The sequence below is a fragment of the Euleptes europaea genome, chromosome 5 (assembly GCF_029931775.1).
Source record: "Euleptes europaea isolate rEulEur1 chromosome 5, rEulEur1.hap1, whole genome shotgun sequence".
In the NCBI taxonomy this organism is placed as follows: Eukaryota; Metazoa; Chordata; class Lepidosauria; order Squamata; family Sphaerodactylidae; genus Euleptes; species Euleptes europaea.
The window spans coordinates 85,742,148-85,757,671 of NC_079316.1; the positions used below are offsets into that span (position 1 = coordinate 85,742,148).

Consider the following 15,524-nt stretch of genomic DNA (forward strand, 5'->3'; position numbering starts at 1 on the left):
AGGCTTGCATTTGTATAAAATAACTCCTGTCATCTTCCTCAATGTCATACCCGAGTCATAAAACGCACACACTTTGCTAGGTGGGTGTTAGATTTGGAGAGGCAGCCGCTCTCCCACCCAGCACAGGGCTGCAGGGGGAGGACAGCGGAAGCCCGCTTTTAAAAAACCCCAATTCCTTGAAAGCAATTGCGGCCTCAGATTTCTCTGCCCGAACATTATGTGGTTCAAAGCAAAACATTGCCAATTATCATCTTTGTTAAGATATTCAGCATACTTACTCTTTAAATCTGTTTTGTAAAGCAGAATAAAATAAGAAAAAAGAACAAGTTGTGAGTTTCACTTAGAAAACTAATTCAAAACCATGAAATTTAATAAATTTTTGTAACCATACCGATAAAATGACATAGGCAGTGTAATTTTTGTAGGATACTATGGAGCCTTTCCCACCACATATAGGCCGTTAACGCATGGCAAGATTTCTATTTGTTTGTCCCTGTTCTGTCTCACACTTTCTAATCCCGAGTTCAAAAAACTGAACACATGGGGAGACAAGAGGGATAGACAAATGATAAAGAAGGGGCACTTTTCCTGCCAGGAGAAGCCACTGTCCCGGCCCTGGCAGCAACGGCACCCCCACCCCGTACCCCTCTCTCTCTCTTCCCCTCTGCCCCCATGCCCTCCTCCACCTCCCCCCAGTATCAGCCGGGGTTTCAGCCCACCTTCCAGAAGCCTGCAACTTTAGGCCCTCCTGGACCCCATGCCTCTCTCTCCCCCGCCCCAACCTCCTCCTCCTCCCCCCAGCACCAGCTGGGAGGTTTCAGCCCTCCTTCCAGGAAAGGTGGAGGCGGTGGAGACTGGAAGTGTGCAGCGTTGGTGCCAGAAGAAGTCACCGCCACTCCTCCTCTGATGGTGGGGCTTCAGGCTGGAGGCTACTGGAAGGAGGACTGAAACCTCCTGGCTGGTGCTAGGGGGAGGAGGAGGAGGAGGGTGTGGGGGAGAGGGGAGAGAGAGGTCTGGGGGGGGGGGCTAAAGTTTCCAGGGTCAGATCTCAGTTTCCAAAATACAAAAGAGCAATGGAAAGGACGGGGTGGCTATTAGGGACAGATGGCCTGCAACCCACTTTTGGGTTCCAACCCACAGGTTGGGAAACACTGGCTTAGGGTACCAGGGGTCAAGGAGCTCCAAAACCACCCCCGTCACCACCCCACTCTCCCACAGCATCAGTGTATGCTGCGCCAAGTGGCAGCCCCAGGTGGTGCCCAGTGGGTGGTCCATAGTGCGGGTGGCCAGCGAAGCTATTCAAGTAAAGTACAAAAAATCCTTGGGCCGGCCTTGGTTCCACAGTGCCTTCTGGAGACCAAAGCTACATCCACAGGAGTTAATGGATCACACCTTATAATAATTTTGGGAAGTGTTAGTCATTCCTTATAACTTATAACTGTAACTATACCTGAAGGACCACCTGTTCTCACATGAACCTGACCAACCACTACAATCATCTTCAGAGGTCCTGCTTTGGGTGTCCCTGCCATATGAAGCTACCCAGGGAAATGTTTTGGTCTCCCTCTATCATTGTTTTCTGCCAGAGGATGAAGACTTCTTTGTTTGGCATTCCCTCAATAACCCCTATTAGCCTTCATCACTGTTAGTGTTTTTATGTGTTTATATTTTGATGTGTATATATTGTTTTAAATATTTTATAACTATGTGTATTTTAAATGCTTTCTCATGTTTCAAATGTTTTAAGATTTTAATGCTTTGTTCTAATGTTTGCTGCCTTGAGGACCCTAAACTGGGTGGAAATGTTCCAAACAAACAAACAAATAATCATTGTGCAGTCAGCCATAAAAATGATCTGACAGAGAAAAAATAAAGTATTGGCTAAACACTTCTTTGTGCAATCAGTTAAAAACACAGCTATCTAAGTGTGAGATAATTTTAGAAGTTAGTAGGCCAAATGAAGCTTTATAATTTCCCCATTTAAATTCACATATAGAATATTAAGGATTTTTATAGGGGTGTTCTGCCATTTTGGGATCTAGTAGGGATGTGCCACCCTTGTAAGGTTGCCTAGTACCCAATGGGGGTAGGAAATGTCCCATCCCCAGCTCCCATTGCTGCCGCCACTCCAATGGCTGGCCAGAGTAAAATAAAGTAAAAAATTGTCATAATCACAACAGCATTACATCATGTCCAGAGAAAACCTGGAAGTGATGTCATGCCTTTCTAGGAATCACCAGAAACTCTATGATTTTACCTGCTTATTCCTAGAGAGGCATGATGTCACTTACTAGTTTTCTCCAGAAGTTACGTATTGCCACCACACCGATAGTGCTCCCTCATGTCCCCGCTCCTCCAGATCCCACCAGTTGCCAGCCAACCCTACTCCTCTTATTTTTAATCTTCCAGTCATAATTGCATTCTTGATTTGTGCAGAATACTGAAATTTCAAAGACACCTCTTAATAGAAAAGAATAATGCTCACTTCTTGACTTATTTGCAAGTGGATTCAGAGCCGTGCTACAACAATGCTAATTTCAGACTGGAAAATCAGCAATGTAAAATCCATTTAATTTTACTGTCCTTTTCATTATGTGCAAAAAAAAAATTAATTCATTGAATAGTAAGCTGATCAGCGGGCTGGAAAGCACTGAAAAATGTAGCTGCTACAGACAAAAAGTTGTAATATAAAGCAATTTTTAATGTTTCCATTATATGTGAACCAAGAATGACAGCTATGTTCATTCAGCTATAACTTTTGCACTGACTAGTAGCTCCCTGCCCCCCCCCCCCAAAAAAACCTTTTCTAGCTAGTGGTGACAGTATAAGTGAAGCCATAACAATAAGTGAAAAATGGATAGGGTTTGGATCCAGCCAGCCTTTTGGTCAGTCTCACTGAATTCCTCCTTTTATTACTGCCACCACCTCACAAGGCTTTTATACATCCGAAGCCACATGATCCCCAGCATACCCTTTCTTGTTGGTTAAAACTTTTTTCCAGTAAACCCGGAATAAGCCAAATACCCATACCAGTAAATGGGTATTTCAGCTTTATTTCCGGGTTTACACATTTTTTGGGGGGTCATTATAATCTATGGGGAGTTTTTTCGAAGCTCCAGTGGGGGCATTTTTTGAGGTAGAGTTACCAAATTTGCAGCGTAGCTGCAAGGGCTCTCCTTAGACGGACACCAAAGTTTGGTGAATGTTGGGACAGGGGGTCCAATTTTATGGGCTCACAAAGGGGTCACCCCCATCCTCCAGGCATTTGCGAGCTATGTTGTCCATCGGTTTTCAGGTTCAGAAGTTCAGCGTTGCCAAGGACTGGCAGAAAGGGCTGATTGACAGGCTGATGACTCAAAGTCTGGGGGCTTCTTTTGTATCTGGGGTGCATAGCATGATGTCCATGCAAATTAGCTTCCAAACTGAGGAAAACGGCTTAATTGAAAGAAAAATAAGGCACGGAAAACATTTCTTTTGGTGGCAAATGACATTCTGTGAACAGACCTTTATTATAGTCATCAAAAATCTGACTTCAAGAGATGGTCACTGTGTGGGGAAATGATGCCTCTACTCGGGGCAACCTTCAGTTTGAGAACAGGTTTTTTTTTGGGGGGGGAATGATATCAAAGCCAGCCAAAGTCGTGACCAAGGCAGCTTTTGTGAAGGAGATTGCTCATCCACACGGATGAGCAGTCTTCTTTAGAACAAAACCTGTTCAGCAGCTGTTGAAGGTGGTGCTTTTTAGTTGGAGGGTATATCCCTCCGGATGGGACTGGGTGAGCCCCATCTTTTAAATGACCCTTCTGCCTCCAGACTATCCTGATCTAGATCACTCCACTGTATGGTGATGGATAGTTTGGTCAGACCAAGTTGGCTTCGATTACACAACCCCTCCCTCTAAAGGGCCCCAACTATGAGGCCCTAACAAAACTAGTCAAAGACAGAAAAAAGGGAGAAAGCACAGAGCTGTGCATCTGAGCAAAGGCGAATAGCTGAAACCCAAAAAAGCCGAATATGTATTCGGCCTTTTTGGGAATCACCTATTTGACTTCGGGCAGATTCCCAGGTTTTGGTATTTGGTCAACCCAAAACCTGAATATTGCTGAAACAGCTAATTTCGGGTTTATTTTTGGTTCAGGTATATCGATATGCACAACCCTAGTCATGGCACCAAAAGCCTGGCCTCTGCTTTTGAAGGGTATGAATTTAAACCTTGAGTCTCCCTCAAACTCTCAGTGAGTAAGGAGCTTACTGGATCATTACACTACATGCAATGTACTGTGCCTCTCTAGGCAAGCTTGAGTTTGGCTCTACCTTCTAAGAACTGACCAACCCCTATAGATGTATGAACCCAACTATTCAATGTGTCTTCTTTTACCCAAACTGTCTACCATCCTGGTTTTTATGCTTTTTTATGATAAGCATTCATGCAGTTTAACTATACAGGAGTGTAGACCTTCAAATGTTACTGCAGCATCTCAGGATGAACACACTGCCCCCCCCCACTCCACCCCAAATTAGCTTTACTACTCTGCCATATTTCAATGTTACTTTTGAAATCCTGGGTGAGCTTTTACATACATTTAAAGAGAAATTACTGGATTGTTAATAATGTCCCATAATGTCCTCACATGGGTATGCCAGAAATATAACTGAAAATAAGCCCCAGCCAAGTCTCCCAATGCACAGTCCTTCATTCCCTACATACAAAGAATGCTACATAATCAACAATAAAGGACAGAGTCATACTTACTGTCTGTAGCTGACCATAACTATTAAAATAGCAGGCATGCAACAAAGGATGATGATGACAGCCAGAGCCAGCAACGCCCCTTCCGTGTAGCCTACGGCTTGTGCCTGCTTCTTCACATTGGCCACCACGTCTGGAGTGCGGATTTCCAAAATGCGTCCTCCTTGCCCAAGGTATGGCTGAAACTCTTTATTGATATCCAGAAGTTTGCCATCTAAAAATCTTCAGTATTCAAGAAAAAATAAGAAGGGTAACAAGTGCAAGAAGCAAGATCCTAAACTGAGAGGACAGCACAGGAGAACTAACACATACTCCCCAGCAACACATCCCTAATGTAATGACGCTACCCACAGCTTATTTTAAATGATAATTAAAATGCTGGGAGTTGTGATCATGGGTCTCCTGCATCGTGCTAGGTTTGGCCCTCAGTTATCTAAAGAGCATGTAAAAAAATGCAACAAAAGTTATCAGATTCAGTTCTGCAAACAGGTTGAGATTCATTGAGATTCAAAAGGAGCAATTCTAAGCAGATCTACTCAGAAGTAAGCCCTGTACTATTCAATAGGGCTTACTCCCAGGAAGGTGTCCTTAGAATCGCAAAGTTCCTTAACCCTGTTTTTGAAAGACATTCTTCTGTCTAAAACAGGAAACTTCCGGCGTCATGTAAATCAAAAATCATTTTCTGCGCACTAGATGATGCTCATGTATACCAGATGTCTTTTGTATTGGTGAAGACGATGCAGGTATTTTGCTTTTGCCAGCAGTATACTTCAGGGAGGTGTTAAAAATTCTATAAGCAGTTTCTCTAGAAACCCTTATTTGAAGGTTTTTATAGTTCAACCATGCATATTCCGCACCAAATGAAACCTGACATGCAGTACAAAATAAGACCAAGGAGTTTTTATTTTTTTAAAAAGTCGGACATTCTACAGGAGGCCATATATTCAAGTAATTCTCTCTCTCATTTTGTTTCATCAAGGGCAGTGCAGGTATCTTTAATATTTAATATTGCTCATTTGGCAGCATAGCCTTTTGGTGATACTTGTGTTGGAATAGCTTTGTAGCACATAATGGGAGTTCTATTTGCAAAATAATTATACACAAAGTTCCTAAACATTCCCGGAACAACACTCACTTCAAATCCAGATTGTATGCTTTATTATTGATCACAAGGGATGAAATATTAAGCACAGTTACTTGAAGTAAAGCCCCACTGAAATCAATGGGACATGCTTCCGAGTAAGTGCGTACTGGGTTGCAGCCAAGGACATGAGATAAAATTATGCAGTCTTAATCCTGTATGAGTACTTAACTGAATAGGATGTGCAAAAAATTACCTCATGTCTAGGCAGTTGGCTGCTCCCGTAATGAAAGAGGGAAGCAGCTTTAGGAATTAACATTTGGACTAAGGCTGCACAGAAGGGAAGCCATTTGCCAATTTCTGATGGACTACCATTCTGGTTTAGATGGAACCTTGGTCTAATCCTGTTTGTATGTTCTTATTTCCTTATAGAATCACTTTACATAATTTAATTATGCTTTGATAGTTACAAGATCCTACTGTTTTAGATGTTTAAAATACAGCTATAGATCACCCATATCAAATAACAGAAAAGACAACAATATATGAATGAAATCAATCTACCCTTGGGTTGAACTATGTTCATGCTTTCCAGCTGTGATGATGATGAATTTGCTGTTCTCCGTATGTTAATTTCTGCATTCCTCTTTATTACCATGAAGCCTTTTTTGTGTACACAATACCATATTTGAATGGGAAGATGGCTTAGGACAGCACCTCAGACTTCTAGATTTGGATGGCTTCTGCTAAGGCCATGTCTATTGTTACCTGTTGTCTTAATTCCTCGTTGACCTAAATGATAGGTTAGAATGACTTTTACATTTAGCCATGTTCTTTCTGTTGGGGACAGGGAAGATAGCAACAAGACCGACCATAGTGGATTCTGAAAGGATCTTGTTTGGTTTATTCTCTGAGCAAAATATGTTTGAATGAAAAATCAAGAACAGTTTTTGCATCTTGGATTGTGAAAATGGAATGCTTGGCGTTTGGTGTGTTAGATGTGAGAAGGCAGAGAAAAATTTCCATCACAAGGAGTCAGGGAAATTGCTTTCACTGATTTCTGTCTGAACACAGTTTACTTGAAATTAAGTTCCACTGATTTCAGATGAACTTGCTTTCAAAGAAGGGTTGGTTCATATGAGCAGTCTGATGTTGTCAGCTTGATGAAACCACTATAGGTCAACTGGGCATTTCTTTGCATGGTCACTAGTTGGGGTGTGCAAAGATCTAGGACAGGGGTCCTCAAACTACGACCCGCGGGCCGCATCCGGCCCGTCAGGGTCCTGGACCCGGCCCCCTCCTCCCTCCGGAGCTGCCGCCGCCACGCCCGTCCCTTATCCAAACTAAGGCGGCCGTTCGGCGTATAAAGCTTCGGCGGCAGCAGTGGAACGGTGACACCCGCGCTGACCCAGGAGCCGCTGCCGCCTCTGCGCCTTCCCCGCCGCGGCTGCCCTGAAGAGCCGCCGCCACCTTCCTTTCCCCAGGCACACGCGTGGCTCGGGGAACAGGAGGCGCCGCCTTGGACTGCAATGTGCCCCTCACCGGCGCTGCTCCTCCTGCCGCAACAGCACCGTAGCCCTGAAGGAGCCATGCTGGGCTGGAAGAAGAACATCCCCGTCTGCCTGCAAGCCAAGCAGGAGTGAGGCGAGCGGGCGAGCGAGCGCCGGGGACCACGAGCGGGGGGCTTGGGTAGCGGCGCCTCCGGGGAGGGCTGAGAGACCCCCGTCTCCTGCCGGCCTCCTCCCGCGCCCTTCCCCCTTCCCCTCAGGTGCTCTTTGCTAAGCAGGGGGCAAGCCCAGCCCGCCTCCCGCTCCAGGAGGCGAGAAAGGAGAGCGCGCAGCAGTGGCGGCGGGGGTCTCTCAGCCCAGCGAAGGGGGGAGTGTTGGCCATGGAGAGGCACCTGGGGGAGGGGCAGCACGTCCTCCTGCCGCAAGTTAATTTTTCTTTGCCTGGGCGCCTGGCTGCCTTCCCGTTTGTGGGGGGCCAGCCGGCCCCCAACAGTGTTTGAGGGACAGTGAACTGGCCCCCTGTTTAAAAAGTTTGAGGACCCCTGATCTAGGATATGGGTAATAGCAGTCTTGAGATGGCAGATATATTCTTCTAAAGAGACTCTTCCATAAGACCATCCAACTGAAAACAGGAAGATCCAAATAAGAAGTTAAGGCCTGAGTCAAGTGTTCTTTCTGAGAGAGGACCTTCTTAACTAAAAATATCACTTTGTGTGTGTGTGTGGGGAGAAATCTCTCATTGACACTTACAAAGATTATTCTGGGAACCTCCATATTCAGGGGCAGCAAACCTTTGCTGTGTTGAAAAGAAACATTACAGGAAGGCCATGTCCTCTAATTCCTTCCAGGGCAACTAACTTGCCACTGTGTGAGACAATATACTAGACCAGATGGACCATTGGTTTAATCCAGTAGTTTTTTCCTCATGTTCTTAAACATGTGGGGCTTTTAAGGGTCATTGTTTACATTTATGAACTTTTCATATAGTGCTATCTTAAGGATTGCCTCCTTGTCTTGGCACTAACAAAGGTCAACCACTACACCAAAAGTGGTAGCTTGTCATGGCTTCGTTGTACTGCTTTCATGTAAAATAGGCGTTTTTAGTATGGCAATCTTAACATAAGGGATGGACAAAATAATGACCCAACCAATGGTGTCTGAACTGATCCTGATCTTTGGTGTAAACATTGGTGTATATTTTGTGGTCCACTGATGCTAGCACAAAAATCACTACATTAGTCAACGCGTTTTCTTTTAAAACAGCAGCAAACTATTGCACAAAGAAAATACCATTGTATTCAGAGACCCAAGTCTGAATGTGCAAAGCAGAACAGCAGCACTTAATGGTTAGTTTAAAATGTTATTTTAATGAGAAAAAGAATAAGAATAGGTTTTTATATGCCAACTTTCTCTGCCACTTAAGGAAGACTCAAACCGGCTAACTATCACCTCTCCTTCCCCTCCCCACAACAGACACCCTGTGAGGTAGGTGAGGCTGAGAGACTGTGACTAGCCCAAGGTCACCCAGCTGGCTTCATGTTTAGGAGTGGGGAAACCCACCCGGTTCACCCAATTAGCATTTGCTGCTCATTTGGAGGAGTGGGGAATCAAACCTGGTTCTCCAGATTAGAGTCCACCACTCCAAACCACCACTCTTAACCACTATACCACCAATGCAATTAAAGATGGTATTTCAAAGTGGGAAATGATAAAAGCTCACAATTGTGCAAGGATAGCACCATGCCCAATACTTCCCTCTACACAATGATCCCTGTGTTAATGGAACACCATTTTGTTGGAGATGAGCATCACTGACATTTTGCTGGATGTGTACCACTGGAAGCCATTTTCACATATAGGAAAAAGTCTTTTTCCTCTAACACATTATTTTACCACTAACGAGATCTCCCATTTAGAAAATGGGATTTTCACACTGGTTTCGATTCTACAGAAATGGGAGAATTCTCATATTGCTCTTATTAAACCCAAATTCTCTTCCCATTGTTTGGCAAAGCATGATAAGGTCATGAGGCATGCAAAGGAGAGAGGAAAACAGTAGACTGACCCAACTCTCTCTTCCAAAGGGAAGAGGACCATGAAAGCAAACTCTGAAATCAACCTACAGCAGGGCAAGAAGGGTCACTGAATCCCCTTCAAAGCTTCTTGCTGCAGGATTAGGTGAAGGAAAGTACTAGTTGGAGTTGCTTTTGAGATTAGGATAAATATCTGAGTTTATCAGAATCAAGTCTCTGGAGGTTGCCTGCCACCAGGTAAAGCCCATTAATGCTTCAGATTGAAAAACTCTCACTTCATCTCTCTCCTTTACTTAGCTAAGCTGACACTTGTTCACCTCTACCCCAAAGCCAAGAAACTATTCCCCAGGATTTTGCTGATTTACATTTTTAAAAGCTTTTTGAAGAGGGGGGAAAATAAGCTGACTGTGCAGGCACAAGAGAAAAAAAATCTAATTAGGCTACTTCTAAGCCGATGTTAATCGGTAGCTGTTCAAAACAAAAAACTGCACACTTGCTTCACAAGTTTCCTTCTTTTCTTTTCATTTTAACCTTCCTGAGTATAACCTTCCTGTAAATTAAAATTAAGATATAATTATACAAGGTGATTCTCTAGCCCTGTAGAAAGGGGACAACATTGTCAATTTCACCACATATCTGGGTCTTTTATGGCTGTTTCCCTCGCCGTCACCCCTCCAATGACTTTGGGTCTTTGTTTTGATTATGCATGCCATTTCTGACTGTCAGAAGTCACCTCGCTCTCCCCCTGCGTTTCCCCACATTTTCAAATTCAAGATAAAACAGATCTCTGAAAATGCAGGCAAAACGCAGGGAACCACAGGGGGAGAGCAAGGAAATCTCTGACGGTTGGAAACGGCATGCATAATCAACACAAAGACCCAAAGTCATCAGAGGGGTGACAGTGAGTGAAATAGCCATGCATAAAAGGCCCTGGTCTCTCTTAAAACAATTTCAGCCTAGTTTTGTAAGACTGGGTCAAAATTGTGGTGGTGTTAAAGACGGGATTTTTAAAAAAACCATGCAGTCCTTTTCACATTTACTTGGCAGTATGCCTGAGTTAACATGTATAGCCTTAAATGAACGGTCATCTATAAAGTTGTACTGGTGAGTAGGGCTGTTGAATTTTAAAAAAATTGGTATAATTCGGATTCGGGTTTAAATGGCCTTTTCCCCCCCAGGAAATCCCAAATTCCCCTATACCGGTATAGGTAGGAATTGGGGTTTAAATTCGGGATTCCTGAATATTTCGGCCATTTAAAGCCATTTAAGCGCATTTGCGGCTTTCTGTGGCTCGAGGGGGGGCATTTTTGCAGGTAGAGGTCCCAAATTTTCAGGGTAGCTTGAAGGGACTCACCTTGCAAGAATCCTCAAGTTTGGTGAAGATTGGGTCAGGGGGTCCAAAGTTATGGGGTCTGGAAGGGGTCACCCCATCCTCTCCCATGGAAATGCATTGGCAAAGTGGCTGTGTGACTCTTTAATCTGATTTAACGTATCTCAATGGGGAAGCCGGGCTTTAAACGGTGGGTGGGAAGGTTCGCCCGGTGCCTCCATAGAAATACTATGTGATACACTTTGTCTCTATGGAGGTGCAGGGTGAACTTTCCTACTGTTTAAAGCCCAGCTTCCCCATTGAGCTACATTGCTAAGGTCACATTAAAGAGTCTGAACACAGCCACTTTTCCAGTGCATTGCTATGGAGGAGGATGGGGGCAATGTATACCCGAACCAGAAATTTAGCAAATTGGCATTTATTCGGTATTTTTTGGTTGGGTTTTTACCGAATCAACAGCCCTACTGGTGAGAATACCACTGGGGTAAATTTATTCAACTAATCGAATATCACTTCAAGCATAGATTAAGCAGTGTGGACTATACAAAAGCTCAAGCTGCAATGAACCACTTAGGCTGAAATCCTAGGAACACCTATTAAGAAGTACTGAAATCAATGGGAAATCACTAATAACCTGAATACTTTGACAGGGGGTCCATGGAGCACTGCGGCAGGTCTCTGACTCAGTTCCACAGATGTAATGAAGAAATCATAGAAGAGTGGATGATAGAAGATAAGATAGCAATAATTTGAAAGGAAAATGCAGCTGGTAGCTTGTGGCTGGAGGTGTTAAGAAATATGCTGATGATATATATCAGTGCACTAATTGATATTATTATGTTTATGAAATCTAGGTCTGCAATTCTGTGAAGCAGAACTGGAGACAGGTGACAGCAGTTCCGCTGCCATGTTTGTAAAGCACCTGGTTCAATTTTACTTGTGAAAATTTACTGCCCCACCCTCGAAATTATTTGTAGTGCTTTTGATGTTTTGAATAATTGCTTAAGTGCATATATTAAGACTTCACCTATGCCACAGACACTGAATATCAAATTAACATGCTCAAGAACACTTAGAGCCCATTCCTGGGGGGGGGGGCAAAGCTCCATAGGAGCCAGCATGACCCCGTGCCACCTTATCCATAGCGGCAGATCCCCCACCCCCCAGGAATGGACTGTCCGTGTGTTATTCTGTCTCTGCACTGTGAAAGGAAGTAGGAATTATGAGACCATGACACCAGCTTGCACAGAGAGAACAAACAGGATATATATAGCTTGAAAAAGAAAGACTGGAGCTTGATATACTGTAACCTTGATGGGTATACCTTTATGGTGAATATCACTCAGCATACAAACATGGTAGTGGCGTCACGTAGATTCAAACATCCCACAAATAATTGTCCCATCTTAAATGGTGGCTGCATGAATGCTACTGATGAAACCATCAGGAGTAGATCCTCTAGACTGATATGGTCTGCTCTTCCTTCATTCTTTTTGAGGTGAGGGGTGAACCAATATCATCAAAAAGTTAGAAACAATAAAGGAAAGCAAATGTTTTCTGGTTTTGTTCTGTATGTTCAAACATTTGTCTCTGTCGGTCTGTATATTTGCTACCTGTCCATATAATATTAGACTGCAAATCAATTTTTTTCCACTCTCTTGTCTGGTTATTATGTGCAACCTTTCTCCATCTATCATAAGCTTATTTACTTCATGTCTTCTTTTCAGTATCCATATGGTGTTCTAGTTTGCTTGTGTGGTAATTTATCCATGCATGGTTTTGGGACTCTGGGGAACAATGCCCCTTTAATGAATTAGAATGCATGAGATAGCCCATGGGTATTTGCTTTGGAGGGACATGACTGACAGACTGTCTTCTTCAATCACTGAGCGCTGTGGTGTAGCTCCCCTTCGGGAAGAAGCAGGGCAGGAAGATGCATGCAGAGCAGCAGACATTGGTGCATTTGGGGGAAGACTAATTGTCTGCTTCTCCCTATGGGCACAGGGCAGCCGATGAAATAGGTTGAGAACTGGGGTGAAAAATAGCAGTTTAAAGAAATGAGAACATACCCAGGAGCGAGTGTTTGAAATGTGCAGACTGCCAGTATTCATGTGCCAATGCTGATGATCTCAGGCAAACTGCAAATGGTTGAGATGCATGAAAGAATTTTGACTGAGACACTTGAGATGCTGGTTAGGGACTCATGTGACTGAATGTTTCTCCATGCAAAAATAACCCACATGCATAGAAAATAAGCACATAATGGAGAAGGATAGGTTAGGCCCTTTATAGTGACAAGAACCGGGAATGGCGTGTATAAAGAAGAATGCAATAGTTAGAGCCTTCCTCTCAAGGGGCACAAATCCATGAAGAGGCTTTGCAATTCACCTACAGCTTGTAAAACAATGACATATATATTCACATACAGTGACCATCCAAAATTTGGCAAACATTGACATTCCCTTGTAAATGCTGATAATCCCATCTCCTACTTGTGAAAACTAGGCCTATGTTTCCCATCGTCCCAAGCCCTGGTGCCCAGTCCACCCAACAAGAGCTCTTCTCTTCTGTGCAGCCAGGGCAACTTCTCTGTTCCTGTCTGGGAGTGCCATAGACATGGCTTCCCACCAATAAGTAGTGTGTGGAAAGGGCCAACATGAACACATGAAGCTGCCTTATACTGAATCAGACCCTTGGTCCATCAAAGTCAGTATTGTCTACTCAGGCTGGCAGCGGCTTTCCAGGGTCTCAGGCAGAGGTCTTTCACATCACCTACTTGCCTAGTCCCTTTAACTGGAGATGCCGGGGATTTAACCTGGGACCCTTCTGCATGCCAAGCAGATGCTCTACCACTGAGCCATGGCCCCTCCCATCCAAGAATCTCTTTCTTTCAGTAGAAGCCGAAGACTATGAAAAGAGATTAATTCAAGACAAGGCTTGCTTCCAATTCTAATAAGAGTTTTGCACGACAGTTGCAGCTGCACTGAGTGTCAAAACATTCATGTTATCCCTATGTGGAATGAGATGTGACTGTAAATATTAGTTATATATTTTGAGTCTATAAACACTTCATGCTCTGTATGCACCTCAGTGCAATGCAAAAAAGGAAATATAAATTTTGGGGATCAATGTGATCAAAGGACAGTAAAAAAACAACTGTGATGCAAGATAAATATACATACTTGAAAAGCTCATTCCTCATTATAGCACGGTTTGTTTGAGGGTCAATGGCATAGACCATAAGATCAGATTTTAAATAATCTTCTTCTGAATAGCCATCTCCATATCTACGAGCACCAATGGATTCTACCACAACTTTTGCACCAGGAATCTGGTCTTGAACATAGCGTTCCAAGATCCTAATAAGGGAATATAATAGAAACATCGTTCACAACTTATCAGCATGTTCTTTTCTTTTTGTATAATTTGAGATTGACAAGATGCAATCTAATAGACAAAAACCCACATGTCATGAAACACCGATAATTAAACCTTGTATTTCTAACTGTTCCGCTCTTAGAGAAAATATAACAACACAAAAGCAATTCTTAAACTAAATGTCCTTAACTTTACTTCTTTGTCTTCATGATATCATTTGAGTTTTAAAAAGCTTTTGGTAAATTCCAGTGGGATTTTAGGAATAAAACTGCTAGCTATATGATCTCTCTTCAGTTATACCATTTCTTAGAAAGGCAGAAAATTCTGTCTTACACAAAATATGCCCATGATGAGTTGCAGAGGAATATTTCATAACATAATGTGTAGTAGAGCAGCTGGGGCACATACAGCCCATTCCTGAGCTTTTCGGCGTCCAGGGATGGCTTAGCCAAGGCGCTGGCGCGGCACCTCTAAAGCCTTTCCCTGGCCACTTAAACACTTTAAAAAGCCTTTTAATTCCCCCCCCCCGGGGAAATAGGGCATTTTGCCCCATTGAAAACAGCAAGGCTGTGCCAGCAAAAAGCTGGCACAGCAACGCTGTTTTTGAGGGGGGCATTCCTGGCCGGAAAGGGGTCAGGAAGTTGCCTACTGGCAGCTCTGTCCCTTGGAACACCCCGGGAATGTCTGGACACCAGCGGGAGGCCACGCTGGTGTCCCTGGGTGGTGCTGCTGTTTCAGCACTGTGAGGATGGCATCCGGGTCCTCCCGCCAGCATCCGTGCCACCCTGAGCAGTGTAAGTGGCATGGGTGCCAGCGCAGGGGGCCCAAACGCCAGCGCAGCCCCTTCCTGGCCTCCTAAGGGATTTTGTCCTTTTGGCTCAGGAATGGGCTGTAAGGGATAAAAGTAAACTTTGCACCAGTGGTAAAAAACTAAAGTGCCAGACCAACAAGTTTACCATAGGACAATAAACAAGATTAAACCACATGCATTATACAGAAACAGACAAATCATTTAAAGACCCCTTAAGCAACATAACGTCAATAATGCACAATGTATTAGGACATACAAAACACAGGACATTCAGACATGGGAAATCCACCCATGGATATCTGGATGTGGGTATATGGTTCAATCCAACAAGTTTTTTTTTTAATTTAACATTATAAAATTCAATCAAAATTACATACCATTACAGATAAAAGTAATAATAATAACAAAGAATGAAGAAGAAAAAAGCTACACATATTTTGCTGACTTACAGCAAAAAACATTACTAGTCTTCCTCTCCGCATTCTAGATTTTTAAAAGTTTTTTTCCATTCTCAAGATTGTTGGGATCCAAATATCACCCAGATCTTCCAAGTTTTTTTTTTAATGTCAGCTTAATTAATACATAAGTTTGTTTAACCTTATCTATCCAGTTATTTAGATCTGGAATTTTAAT

At 43.4% G+C, this 15,524-nt stretch overlaps 1 protein-coding gene across 1 annotated transcript in view; it reads right to left on the minus strand.

Annotated features, from left to right (window-relative positions):
- Nucleotides 1-15,524, minus strand: part of PCDH15 (protocadherin related 15) — a 558,859-nt gene that overhangs the window by 36,661 nt on the left and 506,674 nt on the right. The window contains exons 30-31 of the mRNA XM_056849418.1: nt 13,885-14,061; nt 4,754-4,972 (exon numbers count right to left, since the gene is read on the minus strand). Coding sequence (XP_056705396.1) covers nt 4,754-4,972; nt 13,885-14,061 — 396 coding nt within the window. The remainder of the gene's footprint in view (nt 1-4,753; nt 4,973-13,884; nt 14,062-15,524) is intronic.